The 23,785-nt window shown below is 46.3% G+C and overlaps 1 protein-coding gene across 2 annotated transcripts in view; it reads right to left on the minus strand.

Moving 5' to 3' along the window:
* LOC106605077 (zinc finger protein 407) overlaps positions 1-23,785 on the minus strand; it is a 158,443-nt gene that overhangs the window by 64,683 nt on the left and 69,975 nt on the right. For both annotated transcript variants that reach the window (XM_014200354.2, XM_014200355.2), the window contains exon 5: positions 4,539-4,705. In XM_014200354.2, coding sequence (XP_014055829.1) covers positions 4,539-4,705 — 167 coding nt within the window. The remainder of the gene's footprint in view (positions 1-4,538; positions 4,706-23,785) is intronic.

Here is a 23,785-nt window from a genome sequence, read left to right on the forward strand (position 1 = left end):
ACCAGTCTTAAACAGGTCTTAAAGAGGATTCCTATTTGTTCATTCTGGAATTATAACATCTCTGGGCTTTCAAAATTGCCCTTCTTCTTCTCTTTCTCCTTGTCGGCATTGAAACCTTCAGGGCAACATTAGGGGAATGTTAGGGGGAATGTTAGGGGAACGTTAGCAGACTGTTAGGGGAGCGTTAGGTCTGCCTCCTCCTCAGTTCCTATCAGAAAAACAGCCCCTCTTTCCCTTCTTCCCCCATCACCCCCCGATTCCACCCGTCGCCCTTCCATCTCTCATTATGCCCCATGCTACAAGACCCCACCACGGAAAAATCCATAGCCATCGATTCCCGCGCCCAGTCGCGGTCGCCACAATTATTCTTGAGGAGGAAACGCTGGCGATAAATTCCGTGTGCTTTTCATCTGCCGTTCGATGGCGGTGAGCCCTCTGAGGGCCGGGGGGAGGACGATGTTGGTGGGGGACCGGGCGGGGCCTTGTCAACACCAGGGGATCCAGCAGGCTAAAGATACTGAGCACAGGGCCCCTACACACACACAATCACAACTCGCTCACGGAGACGCACACGGAACATAACACAGATCAGACAAACGCACAGCCACACACAAAACGCACCCCAGATTACACACACACACACACACACACACAGGCCAGTTAAAGCTCATCTCTCGTGTGGGCTTATAGAACTTTGCGTCATTTTATCACTGCAAAAGTATTCTTTGTTCTTATTCTCCTGGTACTCCCTCTACCCTTAACAAAATAAATCCACTTATTGCAAGACTTATTAAAAAGTATATTTAGACTTATTAAAAATACTTATTAAAAAGTATATTTAGACTTATTAAAAAGTCTAAATATACCGCCTCTATTTGCACGTGTGTGTGTGTGTATGTGTGCGTGTGAGCGTGTTTGTGTGTGTGTGTGTGTGAGCGTGTGTGTGTGTGTGAGCGTGAGTGTGTGTGTGTGTGTGTGTGTGTGTGTGTGTGTGTGTGTGTGTGTGTGTGTGTGTGTGTGTGTGTGTGTGTGTGTGTGTGTGTGTGTGTGTGTGGTGCGTGTGTGTGTGTGTGTGTGTGTGTGTGTGTGTGTGTGAGCGTGTGTGAGCGTGTGTGTGTGTGCTTGAATCACGTACACTGCTACTGTTTATTATCTATCCTGTTGCCTAGTCACTTTATTCCTAGTTACATGTACTGTACATAGTACCTCGTACCCTTGCACATGGACTCGATACCGATACCCCGTGTATATAGCCAAGTTATCGTTACTCATGGTGTATTTATTATCCCTTTTACTATTACGTGTTATTAATTGTTTCTCTATTTTCATTTTTAAGCTACACCTGTTGTTTACGAAGCATTTGATAAATAACATTTGATTTGATTGGATATATGTGTGTCTGGGTGCCCGATGCCTATAACTGTGTTTTAAATAACCCCAGAGGAGTCTGCATGCAGCTATAATTGCCTCCCTCATTAGTTATGTTTTAGCAGGGTTGCGGTTGGGAGGGCAATTCATTTTACCGCTTAATTTTTGACACAGAATCCGCCCCGCCGTATTGATGTGCTCGGCCATTTTGGGCCTCATTTCTCAGGGAAATTAATTGACAAAGTGCGAAGATATATCAGCATATCGCCAGATTAAGCGACAAACTGAGGCGATGAGGAAATCAATTGTGGCCCTGTCGCGGCAAACGGCACTGGCGGTCCCTCTGCGGAGGGGCGGGGGAAAAGGCCGGGGCGGGTCGGGACATGTTTGAGTTATTTATTTATTTGAGTCGCTCATTCATCAGCCGTTACAAATGACCCTGGCGGCTGACGCTACCTCCCCTCCTCCTAACACCCCCCCCACCCCATCCTCCTCCTCTTCCTCAGACATTGGGGGGTGTGAGGAGAGTGATTAACATAGAAAACACACAAATCAGCCCCCAGAACAATGAATCCAGTTGGAGACATGACTGCAGGCCCAGGAGCAGGACGTGTTCACACACAGAGGAAAAATAGGAAGTCCCTCACTATGACTGCTTATGTCACAGTCACAGTCAAAGAGATGGTGGCAGCGCAAGTGCGTTTTTTTTGTTGTTGAGAGATTCATTCTCTCGTCACAACGAGAATATTCAAATGCAACTGGACTGAGGACATACACGACTTAAAGACAGAATTCCATTTCACGATTCGCGCTGTAGCATATCTCAAACACTTATTTGCACAACAGCTTTACACATAACAGCGTATAGGTACCAACAATTCAAACCCCTTAATTGTTGCGCTACATTATCTTGGGTATCTATGCTGACACACACACACTCAAACTTAGGACCGTGCTACTTTCCTCAACACCCCCCCCCCATCAGTGCTCTGATCTGTCCTCTTCCCGCCCGCTACACACACAACCCAGACACGTAACAAAGATCTCCCCAATTACTTACAGCCACATGTCACCGGGAGTGATTAGTTCAACTTTTAGCTTCCTACTTATTTTATTAGTATTGCAGCTTACCCTTGTGAAGGAACCCATTTATAACGTTCAAACAGATCACAAACGCCGATCATATTTTAGAGTGTGTCAGCCCGCCAGTGTGCTGGAATGGGATTGCAATGATATGGCAACGTCTGCCTCTGTCAGCCCCCCCCATCCCCGTCTGCCCATTAATAGAAGTGTTGCATCATGGAGCTGTAAATTGAGTTAGCTTTCTGGGTGTCACTAATCAGTCTCTCTCTGTCGTCTCTCTCTCTGTCGTCTCTCTCTTTCTCTCTCGTCTCTCCCTCTCTCAGTCGTTTCTCTCTCTCTCAGTCGTCTCTCTCTTTCTCTCTCTGTCGTCTCTCTCTCTCTTTCTCTCTCTGTCGTCTCTCTTTCTCTCTCTGTCGTCTCTCTTTCTCTCTCTGTCGTCTCTCTCTTTCTTTCTCTCTCTGTCGTCTCTCTCTCTCTCCGTCGTCTCTCTCTTTCTCTCTGTCGTCTCTCTTTCTCTCTCTGTCGTCTCTCTTTCTCTCTCTGTCGTCTCTCTTTCTCTCTCTGTCGTCTCTCTTTCTCTCTCTGTCGTCTCTCTCTTTCTTTCTCTCTCTGTCGTCTCTCTCTCTCTCCGTCGTCTCTCTCTTTCTCTCTGTCGTCTCTCTCTCTCTCTCAGTCGTTTCTCTCTTTCTCAGTCGTCTCTCTCTTTCTCTCTCTGTCGTCTCTCTCTCTCTCTGTCGTCTCTCTTTCTGTCGTCTCTCTCTCTTTCTGTCGTCTCTCTCTCTTTCTGTCGTCTCTCTCTCTCTCCCTCTCTCTGTCGTCTCTCTCTCACTCCCCGTCGTCTCTCTCTTTCTCTCTCAGTCGTTTCTCTCTTTCTCTCTCTGTCGTCTCTCTCTTTCTTTCTCTCTCTGTCGTCTCTCTCTTTCTTTCTCTCTCTGTCGTCTCTCTCTTTCTTTCTCTCTCTGTCGTCTCTCTCTCTCTCCGTCGTCTCTCTCTTTCGCTCTGTCGTCTCTCTCTCTCTCTCCGTCGTCTCTCTCTTTCGCTCTGTCGTCTCTCTCTTTCTCTCTGTCGTCTCTCTTTTTCTCTCTGTCGTCTTTCTCTCTGTTGTCTTTCTCTCTCTGTCGTCTCTCTCTCTTTCTGTCGTCTCTCTCTCTTTCTGTCGTCTCTCTCTCTTTCTGTCGTCTCTCTCTCTTTCTGTCGTCTCTCTCTCTTTCTGTCGTCTCTCTCTCTCTCCCTCTCTCTGTCGTCTCTCTCTCACTCCCCGTCGTCTCTCTCTTTCTCTCTCAGTCGTCTCTCTCTTTCTCTCTCAGTCATCTCTCTCTTTCTCTCTCTGTCGTCTCTCTCTTGTCGTCTCTCTCTCTCTCTCTCTGTCGTCTTTCTCGCTGCTTGTCTGCCCATCTCTTTCTCTCCCTCTCTCCTCCCTCCCCCTCTCTCTTCCCCTACCCTCCCTGTCGCAGCAAGTGACACCTAGGTGCTTGGAGCAGAGTGACGGTCGGGCCCCGGCTGACGGCGAGCGACGGTTCTCGGGGAAACAAATGAAAATAAAAAGGTCTAATTATGTCGGAGGCGCCTTGCCACCGCGAGAGGGGCCCGCGTGACGGATGGACTGTTCTCCTGCTAGCGCTCACTCAGCCTGTCACACCAACACCAGCCCCCCTGCCTGCCGTCCTGACTTCCGCTAGCATTTTGGCATTGACTTAAAAGGGAGTCAAGGAGCAGGTTGACTGACGGACTGACACCTAAGGAAAACAGTCTGGCCACACCAAACAGGCACTTTTGTTCCTTTCTGACTGATTCTTCCTCTCAGTATATGTATGTACCGTAGGTCGGTATCCCGAAGGTGGGATGTGTCTCACCTGTATGGACATGTAGTAATTAACTGAAGGTATCGGTTTGTGTGTATAGGTGACATGAGGTGTGTACACTAGACATTAATGTGACATGTAGTAGTGGTTATTGAGGGGATTGGGTCGCGTCACATCACAGGTGTGTATACGAGGTGTGTGTGTGGGTGTCTAGGTGACACGAGGTGTGTGTGTGTGTGTGTGTGCAGCACAGTAGACAATGTGTGTGTGGGTGTTGCAGCTCACCTGTGTGTGTCCTGTAGTGGTCTTTCATGGCAGACAGGGTGAGGAAGGCGTAGTGGCAGGCAGGCCAGGCACACTTATGGGGCTTGTCACCCGTATGCAGCTTCATGTGGTTGTTCAGAGCCCACTTCTCACTGAACGACCGGTCGCACAGATCACACTCAAACTTCCTGCGAGGGAGGGAGGGAGGGAGGGAGGGAGGGAGAAAAGAAGAGAGTTATTTAGTCCCAAAGCTGAGGTAAAAGGTAGAAACCCAACCCTCTAAGGTAGGGAAGGGAGGATGTAAGAGAACACACACACACAGATTGCTGGGGCTCCTGGCGTGTCATGTCTGTATAAGCAGACATTGATTTTTCTGTCCGGGCCTGCCACCTCCACCATTTATTCTCTGCTTTGCGCCAGGGCCCAGAGGACTGGAGAAATTCTGTTACAGTCCAAACACACACACACAGACACACACACACACACACACACACACACACACACACACACACACACACACACACACACACACACACACACACACACACACACACACACAACGGGCCAGTGGGGAGAATAGAGTTGGCCTGTACAGGGGTCTCCCACCACTTAGTCAGGGCCAGCAGGAATACCGTAGGCTAAATGAAAAGCTGGAGCGCACTTTCCCTCCTACCTGCCTTTATCCCTGTAGCTCCTCTTCTCGGTTATTCCTCATCTTTCTTCATGCCCATCTCTTCAAGCCCCGTTTCCCTTTCTCACTAACCATCTCTCCCTTGTGTCTCTCTTCCCCTCTGTTCCTCCACCCTGTGTGCCAGTCTTTGTGCGATGGTATGAAACACCGTTGATTGTAAAGATCTCTTCTCCACAGAGGCCAACGGCACATTCCATAGGACTAGATACGTCCAGTTTAGAGTTGGGTGCTCAGTCCCAGATTCATAGCTGTTTTATTAAGCTACAAGCAACGCGCATTAGTAAAAACAATAAAATACCCCGCGGTCAAATTCATCTTTAGGCCGGCACTATAATTTTGCCGGGCCCAGAGAATGAAAAATGTGTGCGCCATAAACAAGTGAAGGCAGATTCTTCGGGAGCGTTTTGTCATGTAACGAGACTCGTGAGAGCGTGTTATTTTAGGGAGGAGGGCGTCTTTTAAGGCCTGGTTGTGTGGTTTAATGCCTCTGGTATCTGTTTCATAGCACGCCATGTTGACACTCACCTGAACAAATAATGACCTCTAGCAACGTGGAGCACGTGTCCAAATCAATAATTCACACTCATAGGTTTTCCTTTATGGGTGGGAGGGGGGAAGGAGGGGTAGAAAGAGAAAGGGAGAGAGAGGGGGAGTTGGAGAGGGAGAGAGAACGGGGAGTGTGAGAGAGAGAGTCAGAGGGAGAGGGACGGAGAGGTGGGGGACAGAAAGAGAGTGGGGAGTAAGAGAGAGAGAGAGAGAGAGAGAGAGAGAGAGCGAGAGAGAGAAAGAGAGAGAGAGAGAGAAAGGGACACACACAAACTGGTGCTTGCCTTATATATCAATCCACACTCAAAGGAGGATGAATCTATCACGCACACAGATGGGTCTGTCACGTTCCACTATCGTCCCGGTCTTGCGAAGCGGCAGCTTCAACATCTTTTACCATAAGCACTCAGACACACATTCTAAAATGGTGTCTATATCACCGTGGCCGCCTAATCTCGCAGGCATATTCAAAATCCTCCCATTCATTCGCTCATACCGTGATTTGCCAAAGACTTTATCCTGGCGACGGATATACGTCTGTGTCTGTTTCTCCTTCTCTCGCTCTAGTATTTCTGGAACAGCCAGTCCCCCCGCCGTGGGAGAGGTAAATAAGATGAGTAAAGAAATGCTGTCTTTTATTGTGTAACATTATACACAACACTCCTGTTTTATGAGCTCAAAAGGGGCCATTGTTTATCGTCGGGCGTCATTTCAGCGCTAGGCCTTGACATGGGCCTCTTTCTCTCTCTCTCTCTCTCTCTCTCTCTCTCTTCTCTGTCTGTGTGTGTGTGTGTGTCTGAGGCTGAGGAGGAATGGTGCTTGCAGTAGACTGATCAGTGGGGGTTTTGTATGGAAGACAGGAGGTATTGCGTCTGTTTTCACCAGATCAGATGGAGCTCTTTGATCTTGTCTCCGCGTGTCAGATCCCGTCACGATCCACAGTCTAGCCCCTATACATATGCATGCAGCCTACCACCTCGAAACAGTCAGGAGCAATGCAAAGCAGGCCAGAGACAGAGGGAGGTAGAGAGAGAGAGGTAGACAGAGAGGGAGAGGGAGAGAGGTAAGAAACAGGAGGCCTTTCTCCTATTTGTTAGATATAATTAGAGTTGTATTTATTTTTGTTGTGGTTGCTGCTCATCAGGTTTCCACATGAAGCAAATTAACAGGCGCTCCTTAGATCTCAATTACACATGATGACAAGGAGTGCAATTGCATTGGTATTGACACACACTCACACACAGTATTGTACAACTAACCTTGTGGGGACACACAAGTCAGTCCCATTCAAAAATACTATTTTCTCTAACATTTACCCGACAACGTAATCCGACAACCTAATCTTAACCCTAACCCTATTTTGTTTATTTCACCTTTATTTAACAAGGCAAGTCAGTCAAGAACAAATTCTTAGTTACAATGACGGCCTACTCCGGCCAAACCCGGACGATGCTGGGCCAATTGTGCGCCGGCCTATGGGACTCCCAATCACGGCCGGATGTGATACAGCCTGGATTTGAACCAGGTACTATAGTGACGCCTCTTGCACTGAGATGCAGTGCCTTAGACTGCTGCACCACTCTGGAACCCAAACCTTTAAAACTAACCCCTGCTCCTAACCCTAACCCTAATTCTAACCATTAAAAAAATGTTGTTTACTATTCTTGTCCACACACACACGCACGCACACACGCACAAACACACAAACACACTCCCTATGTTTCTCTCTTTCCTCTGATCCTGAAGCAGCTAAATGATTGGCATCCCATGCAGATTTATTCAAATAGCCAGGTGGGCCTCTTCCCTGTAAACTCCCGTCTTTATTCCTATACTGTCATTCATTATCATACGTCTCACACGTACATTGTGTGGATCTGCAGGATACACTGCCACTGATGGCAAATAAAGCTCATCTGAGACCAGCCAATGTGAAGCCTCTCTGCATTGCCGCCCCCATGTGGCAAGGTGGTCACTGGGATAGGATTTTGTGTGTGTGTGTGTGTGTGTGTGTGTGTGTGTGTGTGTGTGTGTGTGTGTGTGTGTGTGTGTGTGTGTGTGTTAGAAACGTACTTCCACTAACCCTATTTTACTTATTCGGCACAACAGGACACGTGGCACAAAACAGACCAGTCAGAGCTACCCTAAATAAGTCAGATGCTGTGAAGTCCCGTAGAGAGCGCTCCAGAGGTCCCTCCCTTTCCCTCACGTTAGGGTGACCAGAAAACTCTCCGCCATATTCTCACACTTCAGAGGGGAGCAGAGGGAGAGAGAGAGAGGCCAACTCCCCCCTCCAGCCAAACTGACACAAACAGACAACTTCAAAGTGAAGACTGTTGTTTATTTAGTGAAGGGGGATGGGTGGAGAAAGAGAGAGAGTCCATCTGATATCCAACTGTCAGGAGAGCATTTTCACATGCAAAATAGAGTGTGTGTGGGAGCGAAAGATTACCTAGAGGGAGAAACATGACAGCACTCAGTATGGTCAGAATGGATCATCATCTGGCAGGCCTCTCTTGTTCTCTCTCTCTCTCTGTTTTTCTCGTTCTCTCTCTCTCTCTCGGTTTGTCTCGTTCTCTCCCTCTCTCTCGGTTTGTCTCGTTCTCTCTCTTTCTAGCTTTCTCTCTGTCTTTCAGCCTCTTTCTCTCTAGCTTTCAGTCTCTATCTCTTTCTCTGTAGCTTTCAGTCTCTCTCTCTTTCTCTCTAGCTTTCAGTCTCTCTCTCTAGCTTTCAGTGTCTCTCTCCCTCTCTCTCTCTCTTTCTCTCTAGCTTTCAGTCTCTCTCTCTTTCTCTCTAGCTTTCAGTCTCCCTCTCCCTCTCTCTAGCTTTCAGTCTCTCTCTCTCCCTCTCTCTCTCTCTAGCTTTCAGTCTCTCTTTCTCTCTAGCTTTCAGTCTCTCTCTCTTTCTCTCTGTCTTTCCTCAGTCTCTCTTTCTCTCTAGCTTCTCTCTCCCTCTTTCTCTCTAGCTTTCGGTCTCTCTCCCTCTTTCTCTCTCTCTTTCTCTCTAGCTTTCAGCCTCTCTCTCTAGTTTTCAGCCTCTCTCTCTTTCTCTCTACCTTTCAGCCTCTCTCTTTCTCTCTAGATTTCAGTCTCTCTCTCTCTCTAGCTCTCTCTCTCTAGCTGTCAGTCTCTCTTTCTCTCTAGCTTTCAGTCTCTCTCTCTCTCTCTCTCTCTCTCTCTCTCTCTCTCTCTCTCTCTAGCTTTCAGTCTCTTTCTCTCTCCTAAATCACTCGCATTTCGTCAGCCCGGCAGCTTAAATCAAGACTAAATTAGTAGAATGAAGATTAAGTCATTTGGCCTTGAGCTGTCCCAGACATTACGAGTCGAAGACTGAGGATAACTTTAAACACGGCCGACTGGGGGTCAAAACGTGTGTGTATGTCTGTGTGTGTTTGTGTGCGTGCGTGCATGAGTCTAGAAGATTTCTTCTGCGGGAGTCAATTGAAACCAAATTAAAGGGAGTGTTTGTTTTTTCCATTTTTAAATAGAAGATATTACATTCCTTTGGGTTACTGTTTCCTGAGCGCACAGCCCCGGCGTCGTTATTTTCCATTAGCGTACACAAAGTCAACTGACGACAAGCTCGTTCCCAGGTTGAACAATCGCAAGACTAGACACCATCACTCACGCCCTGCCCGTGCCTTCCAAGGTTCTACTAGTTTATGGTCAATGGGCTTTGAAGGTAATCAAATCAGTTTGCTGGACTGAGCTGGTTTACCGTTCAAATGAACAGTCATCTACCTCCCAACACTGTGGCTAGGTGTGTGTTCTGCATGTCGACCACCGCAACGCCTTAAGTGGACACACCCTGTACCACGGTGGTGTAAGTAAGTAGCCTGGCGCGACCCTTAGCTTCGTACGAGCTGGGTTGGCTCCTAGGAGCAGGAGTCTATCTCCTGTTTCTGTGGTGTGTGGCAGCTTGATAGCGGGGAGGGGCTTGGAGTCTGAGTACAATAATGATTTGTGAAAAGGCAGAGTACACACGAATGATTTCTTTGGATTCCACATTTTAATGTCACACTTGTAAGTGGTGTACAATGTTAACTATTAACTGAGTCGTCAATAGAGAAACACAAGAGCAGTAAAAACGGAGTACAGAGCAGAGTTCAGGAGTAATGTCACAAGGCCTCCTCTGAGAGAGAGAGAGAGAGGGCTAGTGCGTACTAACACACACACACACACACACACACACACACACACACACACACACACACACACACACACACACACACACACACACACACACACACACACACACACACACACACACACACACACACACACACACACACTATGGCTGCAATACAAACAAGACCCCAGCACCACAAAGATGCTATTGTCGGATTTATATTTACCTCCAATCCCAAAAGGGGGAAGAAAAGATAATGAAATAAATAACAATAGAGGCAACAGATAAGCTCCCGTTTATCCCGCTATAGGGCAAATACAAATTGTCAATTTAATGAACATGGTGGACGTGATGAAAGCGAGGTGAAGGAGCCTCGTTGCCTGACAAACAATCAGGAAATGTTATCTTAATATTGTTCCGTGGTTATTCAGCCCATAACTTAGGGGGGGGAGGAGCAAAGGCCAGGTCCCAGTGAGGTGTCCCTGTTATTGCCTGTTTTTATTATGAGCCATAGCTCAACGGTCGGAAATACACACGCACGCGCACGCGCACACGCACACACACACGCACAGAGCTGACCATACAACTTGAGTTCCAGCAAAGAACAAAGAAAGGATTGATACGAGATGTTTGAAAGGTAAATGCGTACGTACGTGTGGTGGGGGGGGGCTTTCCAGATTCAATACATTTATGGCTGTAATGGGTTTAATGAATACCAGACCGTAAATCAAATCGTTTCATCCCAAAATCACAAATCAAGTGCCGAAAATACAACCCGCTGGCATCCTTGGCTGGTAACCAACCACCAAAAAGGCAGAAAACCCCCCCTACTCCTGATTTGTGTGACAACAAGAGGTCAGAGGCCTCCATCAGCAGCACTTAAAAAGCCTCCAGATGCTTCCTAGTCCAAACTTTTTGGTATTTAAAGCCTCTGCAATCTGAGGATCCCCACCCAAATTAACTATTATCTCCGTATTTATATATTGCCCGTACTAAATTGCGTCGCAGCGAAGAATTACTATGGATATAAATATCGGCGACAATAACTCAGCCAAAAGCCTTAAAGACACGACGCTCTTTATTGGGGCGTCTGATAGCCCTTAAATACAGCACCAGGAAGCCATATCAGTGCTGTTTCTCTCTAATATCAGGCCACATTAGCGGCTCGTAAATCAAATTACACTCCTAGAATTTCATTAAGCTCACCTGCCAGCAGTAGTGCCGGCTAAATATTTATGTTTTCCCGCCGCGATTGTGTGGCTCTCAGGTACACAAAAGGTGGAAGGAAAGCAAGGGAAAATGGATGATGAATGTAATTATCTTTTAAGGAATACAGTGAAACTCTGTCATAAATTCCCCTGGTGATACTACGGAGAGGGAGAGGCAGCAATAAAGAGCGTCCTGTGGGCTGGAGTCAACAACGGTAACAACACGGCAACACCGGCCGTGTCCCAGAATGGCACCCTAATCCCTACGTAGTGCACTACTTTTGACCAGATCCATATTGGCCCTGGTCAAAAGGAGTGCCCTATATAGGGAATAGGCTGCCATTTAAGAATGCCCCTGTCTGCTCCCTTCCTGTTTAGAGTGTTCGAGTGTTTCACCAGAGGTAGACTCCACAACCTGATTACAGCCTGAAGAGAAAGTCACTCTCTAACAGAAATCAAAGAGGATGATGTATGACAGAGATCACACACCCCAGATAGACAAGCTAATGCAATAGAACGAGAGAGAGAGAGAGAGAGAGAGAGAGAGAGAGAGAGAGCGGCTGATAATGCACAAAGATTGACTTGTTACTGTTAGACCCTCGATCCAATATTAAAGAAATGATTGACTACTCTCTTTATTGCCACTGGAATTATCTGAAAGGAATTTGTGTTTCTATTTGTTTTTTGGTTTTTTTTCTTCAACTGAACATATAGCCTAGACCTTGGTTTTGCATAAGCAGGCGAGATTTCCTGGATATGGAATCTGGGAAGGCTGTATGAGCCGGGAGGTGGGTGGACGGGTGGACGGGAGGGGAGGGGGGGTTTGGGACAACGGCGTCTGGCTATGGATTTTGATTACACACAGAGGGAAATGAGTGAGCCAGGGACCGTGACGACACTCACTTAATAAAAAGGTAAAGTCTATACATCAAAGAGTGTCTAGCTGTAAATCGTTGTGTTCTGCTGTACCGACGGCCCCTCCCCATCCTGGCTCATTATGAGCCCTCTAACGGGGTCACTCATATTTACTATTGGCTCAATATCATTTTAAATAATGAGCTTTATCCCTTATCTAATTAACAAGGGCCTCGCTCTACCCCCCACCCCATTCAAATTAGGAAGCCAGTGTCGGTCTAGCCAACTGTTGTTTAGCAAATTCGCTTTGTGACAAAACAGCAAAAGGGTTGGGAGGGTTGGCTGTGTGTGCGCAGAAGTAAAGACCTGGTCTTGTTTCTCTCTCTCTCTCTCTCTCTTCCTCCCTCTCTTATTACTGGAATTCCAATTCAATGATCACCTTAGATCACACGCACGCCATAAATCAGACAGGCCTGACAGAGGATGAAAAATGGTATTAATAATGCGAAACTTATTATACAGTCCAAAACGCTCCCTTGATAAATGACATTGTTTGGGCCTGACAATGATTGCATTCAAAACATTATTTCTGTTTTGTGCTGCATTCTGTGGGTTGGTGGACGTAGGGGCTTGTGTGTTCGTGTGTGTGTGTGTGTGTGTGTGTGTGTGTGTGTGTGTGTGTGTGTGTGTGTGTGTGTGTGTGTGTGTGTGTGTGTGTGTGCTCATGAAATATCTTCCCATCCCAGATCTCACCCTGGAGTCAAGAGGGCAAATGGTGGCTGGTGGCTCACAACAAACCCAACACACACACACACACACACACACTTTCATCACAAACAGACAGGTTGAAAAACAGAGCCCATCTCCCTGCCTCCACATCTACACATTTCACTGAGACTCTGAAAAAGAGAGAGTCAGAAATACAGAGATACCACCATTCCACAGCACCATTGTCAGAGAGAGAACAGTAGGGCGGTGGAGAGATTCGATTCCCTGTCTACGGCTCGACGTGCATAGCAAATCCCTGTGCTAACACCTCACACTCACTGACTCCAATCGGAGCAACAGACACGGCGGTGGAAAGAGCAAGCCGGGAGTAGAGGAGAGAAGAAGAAAAAACGTCAGGGGTCATAAAGTTTCATTTGAAATAGAAACTGGGAGTGCGGTGGATACACGGTGACACATGTTTTTCTTTCTGCCTGTAGCTGGCTGGGTTAGCAATGCTACGGCTCCACCAGGCTGCGTTTCCATTCATTAACACAGGGACAGGCCAGTTGTGCTAAGCTAAGCGCCACATACCAGGGCAGCACAACACCCGAGACAAAAGGCTATGTATGTCCCAAACGGCACCCTACTCCCTATATAGTGCACTAATTTTGACCAGGGCCAATGCACAGCTCTGGTCAAAAGTAGTGCCGTAGGAATAGGTTGTGATTTGGGACACACGCTGAGAGACAGAAAGCCAGGGAGCCGGCAGCTTCAGTCGTTCCCAGGGTGTGGGACTGTTTTAGGGTTTTTACTGAACTGGCAAGGGATCAAGGGATGGATAGGACTGAGGAGGATGCACAGCACACTGCGCAGGGAGACGGGGAACACAAAAGTTGATGCTGAGCAGATAAGGACCTCTGTATATGTCAATCAATCATCCAGCTAACTAGCCCAATGAGGGCTTAGATAAGATCAATTGCGTTGCTTTATATGTGGTGCAACGTTGGCCAATGCTACTGATGATTTCACTTGGCATTGTAGTTGATGATCTGGGCAAATGATTACACAAATCGTTTTGCGTCGTAGCTAACACTCAAAGTAGTGTACACTCAAGCCACTTTTGATGTAAGACACTGGTGAAACACATACACACTTCTACACCGAGTGGACAAATCATTAGGAACACTTTCCTAATATGGAGTTGCACCCCCCTTTTTGCCCTCAGAACGGCCTCAATCCGTCGGGGCATGGCCTCTGCAATGTGTAGAAAGCGTTCCACAGGGACGCTGGCCCATGTTGACTCCAATGCTTCACACAGTTGTGTCAAATTGGCTGGATGTCCTTTGCCTGGTGACCATTCTTGATACACATGGGAAACTGTTGAGAGTGAAAAACGCAGCAGCGTTGCAGTTCTTGACACAGTCAAACCGGTGCGCCTGGCACCTACTACTATACCTCGTTCAAAAGCACTTCAATATTTTGTCTTCTCCATTCACCCTCTGAATGGCACACATCCACAATCCATGTCTCAATTGTCTCAAGGCTTAAAAATCCTTCTTTAACCTGTCTCCTCTGGATTTAACAGGTGACATCAATAATGGATCTTATCTTTCACCTGGTCAGTCTATGTCATGGACACTCTTACTGACAGTTGTGGCTGCTTTGTGTGTGATGTATTGTTGTCTCTACCTTCTTGCCCTTTGTGCTGTTGTCTGTGCCCAACAATGTTTGTACCCTATTTTGTGCTGCTGCCATGTTGCGTTGCTACCATGTTGTTGTCATGTTTTGTTGCTACCATGTTGTTGTCATGTTGTGTTGCTACCATGTTGTTGTCATGTTGTGTTGCTACCATGTTGTTGTCATGTTGTGTTGCTACCATGCTGTGTTGTCATGTTGTGTTGCTACCATGTTGTTGTCATGTTGTGTTGCTACCATGTTGTTGTCATGTTGTGTTGCTACCATGCTGTGTTGTCATGTTGTGTTGCTACCATGTTGTTGTCATGTTGTGTTGCTACCATGTTGTTGTCATGTTGTGTTGCTACCATGCTGTGTTGTCATGTTGTGTTTCTACCATGTTGTTGTCATGTTGTGTTGCTACCATGCTGTGTTGTCATGTTGTGTTGCTACCATGTTGTTGTCATGTTGTGTTGCTACCATGCTGTGTTGTCATGTTGTGTTGCTACCATGTTGTTGTCATGTTGTGTTGCTACCATGTTGTTGTCATGTTGTGTTGCTACCATGTTGTTGTCATGTTGTGTTGCTACCATGCTGTGTTGTCATGTTGTGTTGCTACCATGCTGTGTTGTCATGTTGTGTTGCTACCATGCTGTGTTGTCATGTTGTGTTGCTACCATGCTGTGTTGTCATGTTGTTGTCTTACGTCTCTCTTCGTGTAGTGTTGTCTCTCTTTTCGTGATGTGTTTTGTCCTATATTTTTATAGAATTTATTTTTAATCCCAGCCCCCATCCCCGCAGGAGGCATTTTGCCTTTTGGCAGGACGTCATTGTAAATAACAATTTGTTCTTAACTGACTTGCCTAGTTAAATAAAGGTTAAATAAAAGAAAGAAATAAATCATTGGAAAGAGCGGGTGTTCCTAATGTTTTGTACACCTCAGTGTATATACTCCACCGCATCAGAGTCGGCTCTCACTCTCCCTCCATCTCAGATGACAATGTCCTCCACTGTACAGTATGATACGATGCTCTCCTCCTGCAGCTGATCTTATTACCCTCCCTCCTCCCCCCCATCTCCTCCCCCTCTTCATCTCCCTGCGAACGGCCATGATGGGGGGCCATTTATCTCACTCCGCCGGCTACCACAATAATATAAATCAAGAGTTTCCCCCCAAATATAACAATATTTGTATTTGGGGGGAGGGGGGAGGGGGAAGGGGGGGGGTAGAATGGGGGTTATAATTGATGACCACAGCTGTGCTAATTAAAAGCAATGGAAGTTTCATTAATCTTGGTCAGGAGGGAGGGTGCGGTGGTGGTGGTACGGTGGCTATAACGGTCTCCGTTACCGGGGCCAGGCCTGGCCATCCGCTTGAGTCTGCCGCTACCACGTCCTACTCATCAGTCAGGTGATTTTGGGCCATTGTTGAGTTTATTAGAGCAGGTTCATGTGATACGCCCATTAATAATCACAACAAAAGCCCTGCTCTCTCTCTCCCTTTCTCCCTCTCTTTCCCTCTCTCTCTCTGTGTGGCCCTCTCCGCTGCCACACCACTCAGCTGGGCAGCAACACAATGAAGGGAACAATTAGCCATGTTTACTGCAATGTCCAGGAATAGGGAGGTAATTGCTTTTTTCTGTCTTGTTTTTGTTGGTGCTTTTTCTTCGCAGAGACAGAGAGACAGAGAGACAGAGAGACAGAGAGACAGAGAGAGAACAGAGACAGAGAGACAGAGAGACAGAGAGACAGAGAGACAGAGAGACAGAGAGACAGAGAGACAGAGAGACAGAGAGAGAGACAGAGAGACAGAGAGACAGAGAGACAGAGAGACAGAGAGACAGAGAGACAGAGAGAGAGAGACAGAGAGAGAGAGAGACAGAGAGACAGAGAGACAGAGAGAGAGAGAGAGAGAGAGACAGAGAGACAGAGAGAGACAGAGACAGAGAGACAGAACCATACATACATACAAAACCACTTCTCTGAGAATGATCAATGACCTTCATATGAGAAAGAATACTGGACCATAATCCCCAGATTTTCCCAACGGGCAGATACCTAGCTAAAATGACCTCATGACACCATTTTGACCGGTTCCTTGCTGTAATGACGTATTTTCAACCAGTCTTTCATAAATGACGTCATTTCAACCAGCTTTATGTAATGGCGGCATTCCAACCAGTTTCTTGTTGTAATGATACATCATTATTTCAACCAGTTTTGCACACTGCATCTAGCTTACAGCTAAAGACCTTACATCATGTGACACACAAGCTAGTTCACTTACCGCCATCATATTGTTACTGTTCTAGCAGTACGACAGAGTCGGTATACTAAGAGACGGCTGCGCACACTAAAGACCGAGTAATGGATGGTCCACGCGAATTCATAACTTTAGTTCCTCAACCACGACTCCCAAACGCAATTACGAGCACCCTCTGCATCTGTGAGAAGTAGGCAGTGTGTGTGTGTGTGTGTGTGTGTGTGTGTGTGTGTGTGTGTGTGTGTGTGTGTGTGGAGGGAGGGAGGGAGGGAGGGAGGGAGGGAGGGAGGGAGGGAGGGAGGGAGGGAGGGAGGGAGGGAGGGAGGGAGGGAGGGAGGGAGGGAGGGAGGGAGGGAGGGAGGGAGGGAGGGAGGGAGGGGGGGAGGGAGGGAGGGAGGGGAGGGAGGGAGGGAGGGAGGGAGGGAGGGAGGGAGGGAGGGAGGGAGGGAGGGAGGGAGGGAGAGGTGTGTGAGGGGGAGTGGCCACCTCGCCATAAAAAAGCTTTGTGAAAAGACCCGGGACATTTATTTAATCATGTAATACCTGAGGAATTGGAACGAGACATACACTTTGTCCCATTCGAAATTTGCAGTGCTTTAGCGAGAAGATGAGGGATTTGGCTTCACAGCAAAAGAAAATAGAGGGAGGAAGTACCTGGATGTGTGTGTGTGTAATGCATCGCTCTAAGTATCTGTGTGTTGTTCGACATAGAGCAACAGCCTGCTGTCACATATAGTATCTCTATGCATCTGTAGGACAGTGAACAATGCACTGTTGAGAGTGAGACACTGGGCAGGCACACAGAGACACACACAAACACGCACACAAACACTCGCACATTTTTTACATTTTTTTTTTTTTTACATTTTTAGTCATTTAGCAGACGCTCTTATCCAGAGCGACTTACAGTAGTGAATGCATACATTTTTTTTTTTTTCCTGTGCTGGCCCCCCGTGGGAATCGAACCCACAACCCTGGTGTTGCAAACACCATGCTCTACCAACTGAGCTACAGGGAACTGTACACACACACACACACACACACACACACACACACACACACACACACACACACACACACACACACACACACACACACACACACACACACACACACACACACACACACACACACACACACACACACACACACACACACACACACACACACACACACACACACACACACACACACACACACACACACAAAATTCTCCACTAATTTGCACATGAATACAAAGACACACACACACACACACAATAACAATTCTCCACTAATTTACACATGGGTACAAAGACACACACATGAACTCAGCAAAAAAAGAAATGTCCTCTCACTGTCAACTGCGTTTATTTTCAGCAAACTTAACATGAGTAAATATTTGTATGAACATAAGATTCAGCAACTGAGACATAAACTGAACAAGTTTCACAACAATGTCACTAACATAAATGGAACTAATGTAAACCCTGAACCAAGAGGGGGGTCAAAATCAAAAGTAACAGTCGGTATCTGGTGTGGCCACCAGCTGCATTAAGTACTGCAGTGCATCTCCTCCTAATGGACTTCACCAAATTTGCCAGTTCTTGCCGTGAGATGTTACCCCACTCTTCCATCAAGGCACCTGCAAGTTCCCAGACATTTCTGCGAGGAATGGCCCTAGCCCTCACCCTCCGATCCAACAGGTCCCAGACGTGCTCAATGGGATTGAGATCCGGGCCATGGCAGAACACTGACATTCCTGTCTTGCAGGAAATCACGCACAGATCGAGCAGTATGGCTGGTGGTATTGTCATGCTGGAGGGTCATGTCAGGATGAGCTGCAGGAAGGGTACCACATGAGTGAGGAGGATGTCTTCCCTGTAACGCACAGCGTTGAAATTGCCTGCAATGACAACAAGCTCAGTCTGATGATGCTCTGACACACCACCCCCACTGCGAGGACGATCAGCTGACTGTCCTGTCTCCCTGTAGCGCTGTCTTAGGCGTCTCATAGTACGGACATTGCAATTTATTGCCCTGGCCACATCTGCAGTCCTCATGCCTCCTTGCAGCATGCCTAAGGCACGTTCATGCAGATGAGCAGGGACCCTGGGCATCTTTCTTTTGGTGTTTTTCAGAGTCAGTAGAAAGGCCTCTTTAGTGTCCTAAGTTTTCATAACTGTGACCTTAATTGCCTACCGCCTGTAAGCTGTTAGTGTCTTAACGACCGTTCCACAGGTGCATGTTTTTTAATTGTTTACGGTTCACTGAACAAGCATGAGAAACAGTGTTTAAACCATGTACAATGAACATCTGTGAAATGATTTGGATTTTTACGAATTATCTTTGAAAGACAGGGTCCTTTACATACACACACACACACACACACACACACACACACACACACACACACACACACACACAACTCCCTCCCCCAAAAAACAATCTCTCAAACCCAGTGTAATACAATTATAGAATTGATTACTACCTTGACCTCCAGAGCCCAACAAAACAATATCAGGAGAAAATAACAAGCTAAGTCTAATAACTTCTCATTTGTATTGAGCTGAAACAGCAGCAAACACAGTCAGATATACATTCACTCAATAAAATCCTGCAGTGCACCGTGTGGGTCATTTCAAATCCCCCTGTGCCAATGGAAATGAGAAACACACACACAGAGAGACACAGAAAGAGAAAGGTGCACTAGTACACACGCACACGCAGTGTTGGGTCAGGGGGACAGCGGTAGCTGAGAGCCAGGTGTGACCTGCCTGCCCAGGTGCTCAGGAAAACCGCTGTTAACAGCCACGATTGATGATCTAATCAAACTGTCACCACGGCGATCGGTGGCGGGAAGGGCAGAGTGGGGGGTGGGGGCCCTCTGGTTGGGGAGAATATCCAGGAGGCCTGTGCATGCTTACCGTTAGCCCAAATTGAGAGTGACAGTCTCAATAGTGAGAAGGCTTTTTTCCTCCCTAAGTAATGGAGGAAACAACTCCAGAGGCCTTCCGGAGGATGTCACATAATCAAGGAGACCCTCTCGTTCTTTCTCTCTCTCGAACCATTTCGGGCTCAGGGGTTTTTGGATTCGGAAAACAAAACTTGGGGAGATGATTTGATACTCGGGCCGAACAAACCACCGCCGCAAAGTTGATTATGACATGTCTATTCTTGGACCTCCTCAACCCACACATTATGCTCTTTCTCGCAACCCTACACACACACACACACACACACACACACTGAGTATTGAGCCCACTATACACACACATGCACACCCGGCAACGCAAACCTGACCACCGAGCTGAATCAATCCGCCCACCATGTACCGTACAGTAAGTGAAGAGTCACACGCATGATGAACGCTGTGTTAGAGATCTTATCCACTGTCTCTCACTAAGGTTAACCAGCTTGAACACAGGTACCACATGCTCATATGTACCTCCTATGTGCCCGTGTGGGAGGACCGGAATGAGAAAAAAAAATAAACATCTTAACATCAATACAAAAATCAGGAAGTGATGATAAATCCATTACCGCGCTAACAAACGAGGAAAACATCCGAAGTTGGAGAAACTTGTCATAACTGATATTGGCAGCCGCGACTGGTTCGTGTGTCTGTATCTGTTTCGGCGCTAATCACCTTCTCCAGGATATGTCCACGGCTCCTGCCCCTCCGTTCAGCTCGCATTAATTGAATCGCTGCTTAGCTAATTCATTGATTCATTGGTTCATTAGTGAGGCCTGGCAACATCCATTCCTTGCAGTGACAGTCTGATGTTTCAATTGAGAAAGGCAGAAACAAGTAGCCCACGTGGAGTTGCAGGGAGTCGCGGTAAGGGTACTCTGACCTCTCGTCAATTAGCCACACAATGCTAGCTCTTCCACTTGTGCTCCTGTCATAAATTAGACGGCGGCTGAGCTGAGCACATTCTCTTCTCTCGTGGTTTGAGTAACGCCACTTTGTGTTCCAAAGCTAGTTGATGACATCATTCCTAGACTGAAAGTTAGAGGCTTGGGAGATGGATTGGGAGGTCTGGCAGAAAGACTACTGGTCTGTTCAAATGTCTATACTAGGGGAAAGGGGGATACCTAGTCAGTTGTACAACTGAATGCATTCAACCGAAATGTCTAATCGATGTCTACGTCACCGGCGCCCGGGGAGCAGTTGTTGTTTGGGGTCAATTGTCTTGCTCAAGGGCAGAACGACAGATTTTTCCACCTCGCCGGCTCAGGGATTCGAAACAGCGACCTTTGTGTTACTGGCCCAACACTCTACATTGCTTCATACTAAGTGCTAGTGTGGATATTGGAACAAGGCCCATATTCATAAAGTCTTTCAGATTATGAGTGCTGATCTAGGATCAGATCCCCCCCCTGTCCATGTAGTCTTACTCATTATGATTTAAAAGGTAAACTGATCCTAGAGCCACACTCCTACTCTGAGACGCTTTATGAATACAGACCAGCGGTCTCATTCCACAAAGACAAGCTATTGTGACTGGGTACTAGCTGAAGACCATTACCAATACCAATACAACTAGTTTAGACCTAGACTAAACTGCTGCTGGTAGTTAGGCCAACTAGTCTGTCTGACTGATCACAACATTCGGGATGATTACATCACTGGAAGAGTTGTTGCATACGAGGACCTCAGCTTTTCAGGATGCAGCCGTGTACACAGTGGTGGAAAAAGTACTCATACTCATACTTGAGTAAAAGTAAAGATACCTTAATAGAAAATGACTCAAGTAAAAGTGAAAGTTACCCAGTAAAATCCTACTTGAGTAAAAGTTTTTAAAAAAGTATTTGGTTTTAAATATACTTAAGTATCAAAAGTAAATGTAATTGCTAAAATATACTTAATTTCAAATTCCTTATATTAAGCAAACCAGACAGAATGATTTTCTTGTTTTTAAAATTTGCGGACAGGCACGGGAACACTCAGACATAATTTACAAACAAAGCATTTGTGAGTTTAGTGAGTCCGACAGAACAGACGCGGCAGGGATGACCAGGGATTTTCTCTTTAAGTCCGTCCCAGTCCACAGCGACCGGGCAATATGGCCGCACCGCACGGCATACTGGGAAGCGGCTGTGAGCCCAGAACCTGGTGCTGCCAAGCCAGATGCCCGCTCTGCCACCCTCGGCCTCTGGCACAGACAAGCTGCCTGTACCTGAGCAGCACTACAGTAGAGTGTGGTTGTGGACACACCTCATACATGTCTTTGTTGAACCATCATGCAGTATAATACCTAATGTTAGCTAGGCTAATTCATTATTTGTTCCCTCTCTCCTTGGTGTTGTGTGTACTGTATGTGATATTGGCTTGGCTACTAGGGCTGAGAATTAGGATTTGATCAGTTTTACTCTGATTCTAATCACATGTAGCTGATTTGAGTAGGGGAGAGTGGGGTAAGTTGAGCCATTTTTTACATTCAGCATCATTCAGTCAAGGGAAATATAGTATTCTTTCTAAGAAAGATATCGACATATATTTGAGGCTGATGTGTATCCCTGGAAATAAATCAGAATTCACACAAACATTACAGTTTTGAAAACAAAGCTTGTCCCAAAAAAATCTATTGGCACAACTTACCCCGGGTAAGCCGCGGGACAGGGTAAATTAAGCCGCCTACAAATTTCTGTACTGAATGAAATATGACCTCTTTTTAAACCCATGTCTATGTCATTTCCCAAACACAATTCAACACAATCACTTTTCTGTCTTTTATTCATTTTAAGCATCTATTAACACAGACTTAGCGCCTAAAAAAAAACACTTTGTTACCTCATATCCAAGTGATAATTCCTTGCATTACACCTGGGAAGAAAACGCTTCAATTTGCTCAATTTTCCATTGGCTCAACCGGTGGCTCAATTTACCCCATGGACTTTGGCTCAACTTACCCCAAGGCAAGCATTTTGCCTATATTAGCCCACTCAGCTACAAGGACACACTTTCATGCTAGGTTTAGGACCTCATTCTGAAGCGTATAGAGACTCCCAACTGATGTATAGAACAATCTTAAAATGATCTACTTTGGTTTAGACATAAGCATCATGAAACCTCTAACACAAGAAATTCATTTGACATGGTGAAAATCTGTTTGTTTTTTTGACCTAACTTGCTTACCACTTTTTCCCATGTGGTTTCTTCCTTCACAGACTCCATGAAATGATGACTTCTTCCTAAATCTTTGGTAAAATTATTCATTTTTGTGTATGGTTTCCTAGAAACAAGGGCGGCTCAACGTACCCCTTTGGCTTAATTTACCCCACCGTTCCCTTGTTTTATTATGGAGCAGGAGCCACGGGCGCAAGTCTATAAACATACCAGAGTGCCAAGAAAGCCCCCAAATATGTCTGCTGCAGAGGGACAGGACGAAGCCATAAGAGTTTTGATCAGTCATAGTGTTGTTGTTGGTGTTTTTTACATCATTTGCAGAAGAGTTGAATATTAGTTTCTAAATGACAAATCTGATTCAAATCAAAAAATGGTGATTCGGGGACAGCCTTATTGGCTAAATATAGTAAGTGGAGATGAATGAACATAACCAGCGAAAGTAATGGTTGTCCTGTGTCGTGGTCAGTTTTCGTTTTACAATGTTATTGATAGTTCTTATGAAAACCTTTTCACCAACTTTATCAGTTAAATAAATAGGACTCACTTGGCTGTCAACGCGCCCATTTAATGAGTGAAGAGTGTATTAGTTCAATGTGTTTATTATTATAAATGGGAAAATGGGGGGTAGTTTTACAATTGCCTAAAAAAACATGGGTACCTTAGACTGGTCAGTCATCTTTGAACACTTTGTTTTTAAATTGCTCAAAATTACGTTAAATTAAGGCGAGGTCACAGCCGTCAATCACAACAGCTAAACTCTGCCTCATTCAATTGTTGGTTTAGGTGCATTTACATCTTTCAAACCAGCAACAAACCAGCAACACACCAGCCTCTCTCACACACAGAGAGACTCAAACACACACACAGGTTTCACACACACACAGGTTTCACACACACACACACACACACACACACACACACACACACACACACACACACACACACACACACACACACACACACACACACACACACACACACACACTTCTCTATACCTGCAATAACATCTACTAAACACGTGTATGTGACCAATAAGATTTGATTTGACATGCTCGTAGACCTAGGCCTATTCCATCAAGGTATTGA

Source organism: Salmo salar, chromosome ssa05 (assembly GCF_905237065.1).
Source record: "Salmo salar chromosome ssa05, Ssal_v3.1, whole genome shotgun sequence".
Taxonomy (NCBI): domain Eukaryota; kingdom Metazoa; phylum Chordata; class Actinopteri; order Salmoniformes; family Salmonidae; genus Salmo; species Salmo salar.